The sequence below is a fragment of the Lactuca sativa genome, chromosome 2, assembly GCF_002870075.4.
Source record: "Lactuca sativa cultivar Salinas chromosome 2, Lsat_Salinas_v11, whole genome shotgun sequence".
NCBI classification, from domain to species: domain Eukaryota; kingdom Viridiplantae; phylum Streptophyta; class Magnoliopsida; order Asterales; family Asteraceae; genus Lactuca; species Lactuca sativa.
In genome coordinates this window covers 34,376,978-34,392,226 of record NC_056624.2, presented here as the reverse complement: position 1 = coordinate 34,392,226, position 15,249 = coordinate 34,376,978, and the positions used below count along the sequence as shown (strand labels likewise).

General features: G+C 31.8%; 1 protein-coding gene across 2 annotated transcripts; it reads right to left on the bottom strand.

The window, feature by feature from the left end:
- Window positions 1-7,286: 7,286 nt before the first annotated feature.
- Window positions 7,287-12,152, bottom strand: LOC111882671 (probable protein phosphatase 2C 33). 2 transcript variants are annotated; one of them, XM_023879043.3, is made up of 7 exons: window positions 11,776-12,152; window positions 11,416-11,463; window positions 10,971-11,335; window positions 10,515-10,877; window positions 10,143-10,260; window positions 8,538-8,761; window positions 7,287-7,977 (listed from the first exon to the last, which is right to left on the bottom strand). In XM_023879043.3, the coding sequence occupies exons 3-7, from the start codon at window positions 11,223-11,225 to the stop codon at window positions 7,624-7,626; spliced, it is 1,314 nt and encodes a 437-aa protein (XP_023734811.1). In that variant the 5' UTR covers window positions 11,226-11,335; window positions 11,416-11,463; window positions 11,776-12,152; the 3' UTR covers window positions 7,287-7,623. The 2 variants fall into 2 exon arrangements, with proteins under 2 accessions (XP_023734811.1, XP_023734810.1); XM_023879042.3 differs by lacking the exon at window positions 11,416-11,463 and having other exon boundaries at window positions 11,776-12,151.
- Between the last annotated feature and the right edge of the window lie 3,097 nt (window positions 12,153-15,249).

The following is a 15,249-nucleotide window of genomic DNA, read 5'->3' as shown; positions in this document are numbered from 1 at the left end:
TTAATCATAAAGCTTTTTTGGAAAATTTCGTTTATTAGGAATAGGATAACGAATCCATTCTAAAACTTTGTTTAAAGGTTTATAATTGATAACTAATCTTGGTGATCCTATTTCTAATTCTGCAGCATTCATAACATAAAATGTTGAACAAGACCACGGTGATTTAGAAGGTCTTATGAGTTTTTTATTTATTAAATCATGAATTTCATTTTTACAATGACTTTCTAATTCATTATTCATGTGAATGACTCTAGATTTTAAAGGAATATCCTTTTCATTGAAATTTTTTTATATATGGTAGTTTTACAATATGTTGCTTTCTATTCCAAAAGGCATTAGGAATATTAGAACAAACATTTTTTTTTCAAAATTTAATTTTAAACCTGTTATTTTATTTTGAATATTATTATCATTTTAATTGATTAGTTATTCGAACATTATTTATTTCGTTAATAAGATATTTGGCTTTTTGCGTTTTATAATTAAGGACATTAATCGTAGAATATAAAGGAGGTTCACAAAATTTAAATATATTTTCCTTTCCAAAAACATTGGTTCTTATACAATCATCATGAACCATAAAAGGATATAGTTTTGTAATGAAAGGCGTTCCTAGAATTAAAGGAAAAGAGAGATCTTTTACTAAAATTAGGTGAGTTTTATAACATTAATCTTGGTCATTACAAATATGAACATCGGAAACTTTATAATTTACAATTAATTTTGTACCTCCGGCACCAGTAAGTCTAGATGCAGTTTTTTCATAAAATTGTGTAGGAAAAATTCCTTCTTGGATACAATTCATATCAGCACCACTATCAATTAAAGCAGTTAGGTTGATTTTAAAATTATCCTTGACTAAAGTAATTTGAGTGTTCCATTTTTGAGAAACTTGATTATTTATAAGTTTACCAATAGTTACATTTTCAATTTTATTTTCTTCTTCGTTATTAATTTCTATATTTTTGTTTTTAAAAGTAAAAGGTTTTTCCTTTTCTAAAATTAAAATTTTATTTTTTATTTCTTTTATTTCTTGTTTTACTATTTTTAATTCTTCTTGAAGTTCTTGCATAGAAATTGGTTTTGCTTTAGTAAATCTTTCATATATATTTTTTAAATTAAAATTTTCATTATTAGCAGGAGTTATGCTATTAGTTTTATTAAGCATCTGTTTTATTAACAATTCTTGGATATTTTTATCTTTTATAGAATCAAGAGAGTTTAAAAGATCTTTATCATCTTGTGAAAGAACATTAATGGAACTACTAGTAATTACATTGATTAAATTATTACAGTGACATTTACCAATACACTCGCAAATATCAGAATCTTCTGAACTTGAAGTAGTATTTTCGAGAATATTTAAATCATTTGTTTGAAAATCAGAAATACTTTCATCGGAATCTGAATCAGTATTTAAAATAATTTTTCTTATTTGTTCTTTCAAATCTTTAGAGACATTTAACTCATTTATTTTTGTCTTAGCATAACAATTATTAGCTGTATGACTATTACACCCACATTTATGACAAATAATAATATCTTTTGATTTTCTTTTAGATTTTTTATAATTTGGTCTATAAGTTTTTTTAGATTTCGAAGCGTAATCTTTGCCCTTTTTATAATTTTCTGGAAGATTATATTTCTTTTTCCTAGAATATTTTGAAGATCTTTTCTTAAATACTTTAGATTTTGAAGTAGACGGACCATTTAAGGGCTGATAACCATATTGTTGGCAAAAATTTTCCAATTCATTTTTACTGTTAATTCTATCTTTTTTGAGTTTTTCTTTAAACCTAAGATCAACACAAACTGCTAATCCCTCTTTATTAATATAGTTTACTAAATCTCCATAAGTTAAATTTTGATAAGGGATGGTATTATTAAAATTTTCTCTTAATTTTTGTCTAACTCTTTCTGCAAAGAGTTTTGGAATGCCAGCAATAAAACGTTCTTTTCAATAAGACTCTTTACAATCAGGTTTTGAAAAAACTTTAACAAGATAATTATCTTTATACCATCTAAAATCAGTAAGTTTTCTGCAATGTAAATTCATTAAAATTTCTGAAGTTTTTTCTTGAAAAGTAGTAGGATCTCCTACACAGTTTTTGATAATAGCAAAAATTAAAGTGTTAACCATATCATCTTCAAACGTTTGTATTTGTTGATTATTTTCTTGTTTTATAATAGTTTTCTTAGCAGATAAAATATAATCTTTTTCTTCTTGTGAAATATAGAAATCCCACCAGCCTTTAAGACTGTCAGTAAAACCAGAAGTAATAATATTAACAATTTGGAGTTGAGTGTTAGTATGAGCTTTATAAGCATTAGCAGCCATAGTCATTTCTTGTACAATATTCATAGTTTGATGTTCAGAATGGCAAATAATATCATTCATAAACAAAATTACCATCATATTGAGAACGATCAAATTGAAAAGTTCGTTCTTCAAGTTGAACATCTGGAAGAGAGGGTCTATTCGAATAATTTCTTATGGTTGGTTTTGGATTTTTTTTCGACAGTGCTTTGCTTTGATTGATGAATTTTATTAAGATTTGAAAAGTCATTAGTGAGTTGATTAATATCATCATTTGTATCAAATTGTTGAGCAAGAGTTTCCAAATTTGTTTCACTATTAATATCACTATTTTCAGATTCTTCATTTGTAAGAGTATTAATATTATTAATGTTTGAGATATGAAGTTTTGAAAGTCTTTTTTCTAATTCGTTAATTAAATATGTATTTCCTAGATTAAAATTATCATCGATTTGGCAAGGAACAAAACTTAAATTACTAGTGCTTGCCATATCTTGCTTATTAACGTTTTTATCTTTGAAAATTTTTTCTTCAATTTTAACTAAATGCTCAGTAATACTAGATAAGGTTTCATTTGCATAATTATTTTGGTAAATAATTTTTTGAAGACCCTTTTCAGTAGTTAATTGATTTGGGGCTTGAACTAAAGGAGTTGCAATAAACATATCGTTAATAATAATTTCTCCTTTTGATGGAAAATTAGCAATAATTTCTTTATTAGAAATAATATCTTTATATTTTTTTCTCTAAAATGGGAGTGATAGAATGGTTTGGGAAGACTATTTTCACTATTTTGATCATCTTGATATAATGGTTTGGGAATAGAATTAGTATAGTCAACAGTTTTTAGTTTTAAAGATCTCGACTTGTAACAGCCCGGAATTCCAGGTATCGTTATATTTATGATTTTTGGGTGTTTTAAGAGGGGACTCGGCGAGTTGGAGCTCAGACTCGCCGAGTAGGATCGCGGATCTGGTCGCGGGTTCGCGACTGGACTCGACGAGTTTGGATATGGACTCGGCGAGTCTGCGCTATTTAGCGAAACTCTAACCGTCCAGGTTTGGGACACATATAAGGGGCCTTATGGCCGTCATTGTTCACCCTAGTCCTGTGAGTGAAACCCTAATTCGATTGTGAGCATCTGGAGCAAGGTAGAAGACCATTATTGATCTTGGAAGTGTTATTTTGCAAGGAGGAGGAGGCTTGGTTAAGGGAACAACAGGAGAAGCCATATTCTGAGGGTTGGGGACACAAAGCAACGTTATTCAGGTAATATTTTCGAGTTGTTCCCTTCTATGTTGATGTGTATATGGATTTAGGGTTTATTGAACCCTTTTGTGACTAGATTGAGTGTTTCCTTAGTCCCCCAAGCGATTGGAACACTATATTGGGACCCTTGGAAATCCAAAATGTCCCATGCCTGAGCTTTTCGGGAATCAATGGAGGTTTTGGATTGGAATCCTTATGCCTTAGGTCAAAACGTAAATTATGAGTCATGGGGTGTATTATGAGCACCGAAATGAGGACTTTACGTGATGAACCAGTCTAGGAAGGCCAGACCTATGAATTGCCGGAGCAAATCTGACCTTAGAAAGCAGTTTGAGCGGTTGCATGGCATGGACTCGCCGAGTCCGATGAACAGACTCGGCGAGTAGCTTGAAGATTGCCTTAGAGTGGTCCTGTCCGGGTTATTGGTTGGATCGGTGAGTCAGGGCGAGTTAGAGAGGGTTAACAGGTGGTCTGAGTCGAACTGGGACTCGCCGAGTTGTTCTTCAGACTCGGCGAGTTGAGTCGGGGTGGCCCCGTGATTCTTCCAGGAGGAACTCGTCGAGTCAGGGGGGGGGGGATACTCGACGTGTAGAAAGGGAATCTTAGAGAAATGGTGAGAACGTTTAGACTCGCCGAGTCGCCCTAGCACTCGCCGAGTCCGGTCAAAGTTGACCGTTGACCGTTGACCAGAGTGGACCAGTGTTGACTTCTTAGGGATAGTCAACATTAGAGATATAAAGTGTTAACTAGGGACATATGATGTTATAGGAGGATTAGAGCTCGGAGAATCGGGCACGAGGGATTCCCAGGGTTGTGAGATATCGAGACACGCGAGGTGAGTCTTCTCACTATACTTTACCTTGAGTAGGTAAACAGAGTTATATGATAGAGAATTTGTATGCTATGTATGTTATGTGTTGCACTGCATTCTTCTATGTGATTATGCTATGCTTGTTTACAGAGTTAGAACCTGAGGGTTCACAGAGTATGGATGCACGGACCCACAGAGTTATAGCCTCGAGTGGCTAATATGTGTTATGTGGTATTTTGGGGAACTCACTAAGCTTTATGCTTACAGTGTTGGTGTTAATTGTTTTAGGTACTAGTGAGGATCGCGGGAAGGCGCCGGCCTGATCAGTGCACACACGCGGGATTTTTATATTATGTGATCTTGGGGTTTTTATATGTTATGAAATGAATTACAAACAATGATGTTTTTATGAATATTAAATGAATTTTGCCTTATAAAATGCAAAAAATTATTTTTAAATTCTTGGTGTTACACGACTTTAATAACGAAGATTTTGAAGAGCCTGTTTCTGGGATAAAAGAAGTTGATAATCTGGATGATGAAATATTTAAGGAAGAAAATTTTATATCTACAGAACCATCATTATATTCAATAATATTTGAGATTTGTTTTGAAGAGTCTAATGGTTTTGGATCAATAACATTTTGTAAGTTCCAATTACATGATTGAGTTATATCAGACCATTTTAATCTTTTTGGTGTGTGAACTTTGGTATGATTAGTATTCACTTCAAAAATAATTGTTTCATTTCTAGGACTTGATAAACGTGTTTTTGGTTCAAGTGTAGTTGTCATAGTTTTGTAACAAACACGATAAATTATTGCTAAAGGCTTTGTATCATCTTTAAATTCTAAATTTTTTGTTTCTATAGTTAAAACCAAAGTATCTAAAATATTTTTATCAAATAGTCCTACAGAGAAATTTGGATAACAATTGAAATAAATAGGTCCATTAGCAATATTTGTTTCAGCCATAGCTAAAATAGAATTTTGAAAATCTTTATGTCTCTTGTCTCTTAAAATAAGGAGAACAGGGGCATCTATTCCAATTCTAAATAGAGGCTTGATAACAATTTGGACTAAACCGACATGTAAAAATTTATATTTCATTCTATGCTCTAGAATAGATCGTGATGATAACAAATATAAATTTTGTTGATTTTGACCAATAGACAAAGTTTGTTTTGTCATTTTAATAGAATAACCTTGAAAATAATCAAAAGTTCCTATTCTATATATTGTATTAATATTAGTTTTAGGTATTGTCCAATTATTCAAACTTTGTTCTATGTTATTAACGGTTTCTTCAATAGAATTTATTTGATTATCATCATTATCTTGTTCATTATTGATATTTTTACCAGGAACATATTTTTTGGATAGTATGCCTGAAAATTTACTCATATTTAATTAATTTTGCTTTAAAATTCTATAAGAAAACTTACTTGTTTTAATAATGGTGAGCAGAGGGGAATCGTCCCGACGATGATTGTGGTCCGGCACCGCGACTTACGTCCTTATCTGCGCGCTTTATGCTAGTCCAACCAATCACTGGTCTTGTCTCTGAATCATGCTTATTAAAACTTATAAATTTCTTATAGGATACTAAACCAAAATTAAATAAATTTGAAATAAATATATCATGCATAACCACTCCAAAAACTTTTCTTGGCTCTGATACCATTTAACGCGAGTAATTATCAATAGTAATTTTAGAAAACAAATAGTTTTGTTATATATATATATATATATATATATATATATATATATATATATATATATATATATATATATATATGAATTTCTATCTTCTCCAAATGATGCGTCTAAGCCATTCCTAGGCTAAAAAAAGATTTGACAAATTATTTAATTCATTTTGGAAATTTGCATGTATGCACAATCAAAAGTTATATGGACTGTTGATTAGCATAATCAACAGTCTTATAGACTGTTGATTGTGCATAAATCCACATTTCCAAAAATACCCCAAAAAAAAATTCTGTCAATTTTTTTGAACCTAGATATGATTTAGACGCACCATTTGGAGAAGATTTGTGTTTCTGGTTTTGAAAAATGATGAGCTGATTATGAGTTCGTAGGTTCTTATAAATCTTTTGGTTTTCAAAAGAACCTCTCTCTCTCTCTCTCTCTATATATATATATATATATATATATATATATATATATATATATATATATATATATATATATATATATATATATATATATAGAGAGAGAGAGAGAGAGAGAGAGAGAGAGAGAGTACACTCTCTTTTAAGGCTCTTTTAGAAGTAATTTAGGACTTCACAAATCATATTGCAACCTAGTTTAGGGACTCGAAACTTCTAGTTGAATTTCATCGAGCCTTTGTATCTTGGGGTGTGTTAGTGTCCCATATCGGCAAGTTCTCTTTTTATAATTGTAAGCTTCATAAAACAAATATTGAAGTGATGCCTCATTTATGGATGCTTCTTTTTTACTTAATACAAAAAATAACTTAACAGAGAAAGTCAGAGAAATCACGTTGAGTTGTTTTCCCATTAAATCCTACCTTTTTCAATTTCTCAAATATTTTTTAAACATCATTCGACAATACTTTGTTTAGATAACACTTGGTGTAAAGAAAATACAACTAAGATTGTAACCTTCCAGAATTTCAGCTCAAGAGCATACCCGATGTTTGGTGTTCTATGTTATTCTTGATGGTCATGGTTGTTATGTTTTTTTCTCATATGATAAATAAAAAAGTCTATATCAGCATCTTGTTTCACCTTTTTAGATGAGAGAAAAAATTGCATTTTTTTTGCCAGATAGGCGATAAACATAGGCTTCCTCATCATTTAGTATCTCCATTCATGTTTTTCGTATTTAAGCACTTATAAACACACTATTCATGTAGATTTTGATATAACATTGATGATTTAACTATAAAATTTAATCAACATAACATTTAATTGACAATTCACACAATCCTGAAACAACAACAACAACAAAAAAAAAAAAAAAAAAAAAAAAAAAAAAAAAAGACAAGATTTGGTTTCACAAAATTCCCATTCTACCCTCCCGAAAGAGAACAAAAATAAACAATATCCCCAACCCTCTAAAACAGCCGGGGTTCTTCAATAACCAGACCACACCTTACGAGGCTGTTTTTTGTGTTGTTGAAACCTTTACAATCTTGAAACAAAAACATGGACAAAAACGCAAAATGACGATAATACCCACACTTAAATCTTCCCATTGTCCCCCGGTTCATGGTTTTCTTCATCGAACCTTGGCAGGGTTAGTAATGTGTTCAAACGAGACACCCCTTCAAGGGCAGACCAGTCTTTTCCCGTTTCCATATTCATTGTGGATGATGACTCTTCTTCCTCCACGTTCTTCCCCGGGTCCCGCTTTGTTGCTGATGTGTCCAATCCGAGAAAAAGACAAACAACCGCGCAGTCATCGACTTTAGAAGTCGGATACTTTTGCCGCCAGGCTCGAACCGCTGACTCCACCACGGCTTGAGCCGCTTGAGAAGGCGCATCGGTTGATGCCACAATCTCAATCACTTCTTCATTTGTAAGCACATCCCAAATCTACTCAAAAAATAAATAAATAAATAATTTGTTAGTTAACTTATCTGAATGGTTGTTGTTTCTTTTTGACTTAATACAGAAAGAACGACTTACCATAAAAATAAAATCTACACAGTTTTTTATAGCAATAGGGTAACACCATCTAAGTAGTTTGAATTTTGAATACGCTTCATGGTATGCAAACCCTTTATTGCATTATTATACTTCCATTTTTTTCTTCTTATTACAACAATGTACGTGCAAATTATATCTTTATGAGGACATTGTAGTTTGAAAAATCTACACAATTATTTATAGCAACAAGGTAAACCGGTTTGAAAGGTAGCAGGTTACCGGTTACCCTACTGCTATAAAAAATTGTGTAGATTTTTCAAAGCACAACGCCCTCGTAAAGAAATAATTTGCACGTACAATGTTGTAATAAGAAGAAATGAAAGGACGATGATATAAACTTTTTTTTTTGGAAACGAACATTGCTATTTTCTTCCATTTAGACGAAACATCATTTATTCAGACATGACTTAATGGGAAATAAATGAGGGGTTGAGTAATAATAATACCCCATCTGTTGCCAAGACAATGAATTCGTCTTTATCGGTTAAGCGTCTATATGAGACTTCAGGGACTGAAATGAGACCAAAATCTTTAAGACAAAAATCACCAAAAGCACGAGCCATGGCTAACCCTGGTGAGTCATGGTTAGGTAGCCAAACCCTAGCCACTTCGGGTTCATCCTTCAAGGCGAACACACGCCCCTTACATTTACGGATACGCTCAGCTTCCGCTGCATTTATTAAAAAAAACATAACTAAATATGCAAGAAATAGCAACCTACTTTCATTCATTTATGTATTACAACACTCTTTTTGACATTGAAGTCCTTACGTTTGTTAAATTTTGTTGGTTTTGTCCGTGTGACGATTTTTTGTTCGTTAATGCCCAAAGTTTGCCAAGTTTTTTTTTTATTTTTTTATTATTATTTTTTTGCGATTGTTACATGTAATAGCAGGTTTCTAGGGACGAAACCGACAAAATTTGACAAACTTAAGGACTTTCATGTCAAATTTGGAGAACATAGTTAGGGTAAGAACATAAAAGATTTGTAGACTTAAGGGTTTTTGTTTGCAAATTTGTAAAACTTAAGGGCAAAAATGAAAAAATCTTGGTAAACTTTAGGCATTAACATGCCTAAAATCGTCACGGGGACAAAACCGTTGCATTTTGACAAACTTAAGGACTTTCATGTCAAATTTGGAAAACAACTTAAAGAGTAAAAACATAAAAGATTTGTAAACTTTAGGTTTTTTGTGCAAATTTGTAAACTTAAAGGCAAAAATGAAAAAATCTTGGTAAACTTTAGGCATTAACGCACCTAAAATCGTCGTAGGTACAAAACCATCACATTTTGACAAACTTAAGGACTTTTAAGACAAAAGCCCGTTTCTTATTAAGGCATTGTATTTGTATGTTGGGGAATCTATCTGATTATAGCATTGTACTTGAATTTTTTTTTTTTTTTTCTTATTGAAGATTGGTTTGTATTTGGATGACATTTCTATAAATTGATTGATTTTTCAAAGTATAATGATGTAATACGATGAAATGAAAGTAGGATGCTATAAACATAATAAACATATCAATGGAAGTAAACTATCACTAGTTGCATTTAATTAGGAAGATTTTTCAAAATATAATGATTTAATATGAAGAAATGAAAGTATAATGATGTAATAGGAAGAAATGAAAGTAAGATGCTATAAATATAATAAACAAATCAATGAAAGTAAACTGTTACTAGTTGCATTTAATTAGGAAGATTTTTCAAAGTATAATGATTTAATATGAAGAAATGAAAGTATAATGATGTAATAGGAAGAAATGAAAGTAAGATGCTATAAATATAATAAACAAATCAATGGAAATAAACTACTACTAGTTGCCTTTTAATTAGGAAGATTTTTTCAAAGTACATTATTTAATAAGAATAAATTGAAATTACAACGTGACAATAGAAATTAGAAAGAAATTAAAAAAGAATGCTAAAATACACAAATAAATGAACCTATAAAAGTACGTTGCTATTTCTTTCTTTTATATTTCTTTAAATATGCAATTCTTAAATAGTCCACAGTAAACAAAGAAACAAAGAGAAAAGAGAGAGAAACCTGGAAGATTTGGTTTTAGATCCACTGTCAATTGAACTGCAACACGAGAGTCGTTTTTGTCCCTTGTACACAATACAGCTCTCGAGTCCCCAATGTTTCCTATTATAAGATGTTGACCCTATAACCAAACAAGAAACCATTTTTTTAAAATTATATTCATAACCCTAAAGCCCAGACAGAGCAGGTTGTACTGTGTTTGTCATAGACATGACATGACAGGTTGTACTGTATTTGACATGATGTGAATAGGACAAAAAGTTGCAATTTTTGTCAAACCCAAAAAGGTGTGAATGCAAAAGATACTTGTTCTTGATATCTTGTAAGTGGAAAAAGACGTAAATGCCCTCCACATCCTGAAACATGACATCTCACCTGTTTGATCAACGTGACTGCGGTTGTCCCACTGCAAAAGCAATCAATATTTGCATACATACTCAACTCTCTATCCATCACTTTGAACGCCTTCAAAAATGATTCCTTTAGGGTTTGAAAGATTTCAGGGTTCTTATCGGTTTCTTCAAAGGGTGAAGGTGAATTAACGGATGTCCCTTCAGAGTTGAGGCTTCCCATGATGATCTCTTTAAGAACATCATTGCTATCTTTAAGGTTAACTTCCCAATGTGCACTTAGCTTTAATGGAAGTGAATCTCTCACCCTCTTTGCAACCTTATGACCCAATGGCCCATGTCCATCAAATACACCACAAAACACCGTATCTGTTCTTGACCCAAAATTCTGAAAAAGTAAGTCCATTAAATCAATGGTTTATAAAAGAAAAAGTCAAATAAGTTAATTTTAAAGAAATCAAAGGGGAAAAGAAAACCAAACCTCCCAAACAATCATGGCATCTTGATTGGTTCCTTTCTTGCCTTGTTGAGTGAAAAGAGAAGCAACTTGACTAGAACCATTTAAGCACATTCTCCCTGCAACTCTATGGAGTTGTTCTTCCCTTCTATGATCAAATGAAGAACTCCTTAATCCAGGTGGCCTTTTTTTTGAATTCTTTTTCTTTTTAATCCCAAGAGTTGGAGTTGGAGAATTTGGGATAGGGCTCCTGCTTTCTACAGAAAAGCAGGACCCCATCCTCAGGGCCCTGATGATGCCTAATATGCACTCCAGACCAGCAAACGAAACAAACACGCGGTTATTGATTGAGGAATCCGTTGTAGATCGTTTGGGAAACACAATTTCACCTTCAAATTAACAATCGAAAACTCTATTAACACGATTCTTTTGAAGCAAATTAAGAAATTTTCGTAAAATTTGAGCATACCCAGTTGTAGTTTTAAGCGATAAGTTCTTGAAATCAACAATTGAAAACCTTACATACACAATTCGCTTGAAATAAGTCGGCAGTATTTTTGAAGGTACCAATTACAGTTAAGCGACAGAGAGGTTGAAATCGACAGCTCAAAACCCCCAAAAAAAACATTTCTCATGAATTAAACCGATTGAATTAATCGACAAAGTGCTCGAAATGAACAACTTAAAACCCAGAAAGAGAATTCTCATGAATTAAACCAAGATTTTTCTTTTCAATTTGAAAAATAGTCGATTGTAATTAAACGAAGAATAACCCAGGAGTACGATTACCAATCCCTTTTAAAGATATATACCAGAAAAATGTGTGTACCTGATTAAAGCTATCACAAACGAAGCAGATCCAACTTGGAAAAACGTAAATTACACTTCGCGCTTCCTCTAAATGCGAAGATCAAAGAGTTAGGGGAAAAGTTGGAATCAATGGATCCAACTTTTTCACTAGTAACCCACCAACCAAAACCAATATACTTTGAAGCTTTAATAGATTGGAAATTCAACTGGACATTTCAATGAAACGTTGTTCGCTTTGCAGTGATGTCGACTAAGAAATCAAACTCGAGTTCAAAGTTCAAAAGGAGCTGGTGATCAATTAATAACCTCCCCAGATCGAATTGTTTTGTGATTGGAACAATGATGGACCCCTTTTTATATGTTGAAATAGAAATTGGAAAGGATAAGCAAGTTACTAGAATCCAGAGGATTTTTTTAGGGTGGTCGGTCAAACACAAAAAAATGGACACGGTATATTGGTCGCGTAAGGGGGCTTGCTACGATGAATTACAATATACTAAAAATGTTTTATTATATAAGACTTATTAAGGTAATTAATTTTTCGAGTTGTTCACATAGCTAACTATTTTTTTTTATACATCTAGGTAACAAATTTTTTGGAACTGTTCATATATAACCATTATGACATATTGTAGCAGGTTACATCCAGCTACATCAGGTTATAATGATTATATGTGATTATCTTTAATAAGTTTGTTACCTAGATATGTACAAAAAAAATAGTGAACAAAACCAAAAGTAAAAGTAAATTATACGAATGATCCTTATGGCTTGGGGGAATTTGTGTGTTTGGTCCTTAACTTATTTTTTTAACTCAGATGGTCCCTAGTATTTATTTTTGTTGTGCACTTAGTCAATGTCTTACCTAAAAAGACTATTGTGCCCTTATTAATTTATTTTTTTTAATTAATTTTCTTATTTATGTATTTGTTTTTATATGTTTAAAAAAATTAATACACCTCACATATCTGTATATCTTCATCGTAAACCTGAAACCACATTTGAGAAATTTAATCTGGGTCCCACCGGTCGTCATCCCATCTCTCATCATCTTCGACTTCTATTTTCTTTCCATCTTTAATGACATGGAAGTCTTCATCATCCTTTTCTTTTTTGGTCTTTTCACTCTGGCGAACAAACACCATAATCCACTCATTGTCTCTTCACTTTAGTGGGTTTTGGTGTTAGTTCGCTGGAGTTGAAGGACCGAAAAAAAATGAATGGTGAAGACGTCGATGTCACTAAAGATGAAAAATAAATAAAAGTTGAGGATGATGAGAGATGAGAAGATGAGGAGATACAGATGTGGGGTTTATTAGTTTTTTTAAACATATAAAAAAAATACATAAATAAGAAAATTAATTAAAAAAAATAAATTAATAAGGGCACAATAGTTTTTTCAGGTAAGACATGGACCAAGCGCAACAAAAATAAATAGTAGGGACCATCCGAATTAAAATAAATAAGTTAGGGACCAAACACACAAATTCCTACAAACCACAGGGACCATTAGTGTAATTTACTCTTACTTTTGGTTTTGTTTATATTTGGGTAACTATTTTTTTTGCACATATCTAGATAACGAACTTGTTGAAAGTGTTCACATATAACCATTATGACCTACTGTAGCTAGATGTAACCCGCTACAGCAGGTCGTAATGGTCATACATGAACAGTTCCAAAAAGTTTGTTACTTAAATGTGTACAAAAAAATAGTTGCATACATGTGAACAAACCGAAAAATTAATTACCTTAATTAGTCATATTCCCTAATAATAAAAGTGTTATTTTACCTTCAATCACTAACAAAAAAAATTAGCTTAACGTTTTTTTATAACAAAGATACCATATAACATCTATAAATTACAAGATGCTCGTAATAATGATTACCAATTTACACATAATCTTCAATTATCACAATCTTTTTCCTCATGATCGGAGGATCTTTAGAAATAACATTGCAACACTCGTCCTGAATACCAATAAATATTTTAGACATTTTGTTTATGATAGGATTCTTAACACCCTGTGCCTTTTAATTATTAAATTTTATAAGGTCGATCATTATCTAGTAAGTGGTTGGGAGGCTTTCATTACCTCCCAAGTTTTGCTACTCACTATTAATTAAGCTAGTGCGACTAGTATTATTGGTGCTAAACTCTATTTAAACGGTGTCATTTACCATGAGAGAGAGAGGGGAGGGCATTACACATCTCGACAAAGGCATTTCACATTACCTTTGTCCTCTCAATCCGAGCAACCTTAGCTTGTGTTTTTAAGTGTCCATTTGGTTGGTTTGATAAGTTGTTGAAGAGATATGACACTTCGTTGTTTAATATTATATCATGACTCAACTTTTATCCGAAATTTAAAGTTTGAAATTTCAATCATAACAATTTTGAATAGTAAAAGATTAAAAATCATAACATTCTGAATTATTTTTTGAGATCACACTTAACTAGTAAGATGAATAACCAATTAATATGTTTTTTTTTTTAAATTTGGAGCTAAAAAATTTATAGTATATATTATATATAAAAACTAATATTTCTTCAAATTAAAACTTGAACCCTTATAAAACCTATTTTTCACAAAAAAAAAATGGGGGGTTTTATAAAAAATAAAAACTTATTTTAAAAAAATATTTCTTGACTATACTAATATTATAGAAAATTAAATTTTATTAATTTTGAGTTTTTAATTATATTAGAAAGAAAATAAATATGTCTGAAAAACAAAATGAGTGAAAAAAGATAAGGAATGACTTATATGGGTAACTATGTTTCAAAATCATTCAAAAAATACCATTCAAGTTTGGTGTATCCAAAAAACACCATCCAAGTAAAATATTTGGACAAAAAACACCAATGAAGTACATTCTTTGTTCAAATTTGACATTGTGGCAACCGACAATTACCGATAAAAAATAAGAAAAGGTAAAAAAACAAGAGGAAATGACTCAAATGGGTAATTATGTCTCAAAATCGTTCAAAAAACATCATCCAAGTTTGGTATGTTCAGAAAACACCATCCAAGTAAACTTTTTGTATAAAAAACACCAACAAACTGTATGTTTTGTTCAAATATTACCCACCGGTAACTGGCTCCTACAGGTTAAATGATGACTTGGCTTAACTATTATGACATGACATAATAATTATTGACAAAACAATAAATGATATATTCCTCCTTTAAAAATAGATTTACGGTTTCTTCATGAACGAATGACTTCTTCTTCTCCTATGATTGCTCTTCTTCTTCTAAAGTGATGATCTCGAACTCAAGTCCAAAATCCTAATTCTTGACTTAAAGGCAAAAATGGCTCCTTTACCCCTGCCTCGATGGGCCTCCCTCCCCCTAAGGCTCAAATCCATAAAAGCCCAAAAGGCATCCAAGCCCAACTACAAGGCCTCTAAGGTCTAATATGGCCCAAGAACCCCCAATATGGCCTTAAGCCCAAAAAATTACCTGCTACAATCAGGTGGGCCCGAGG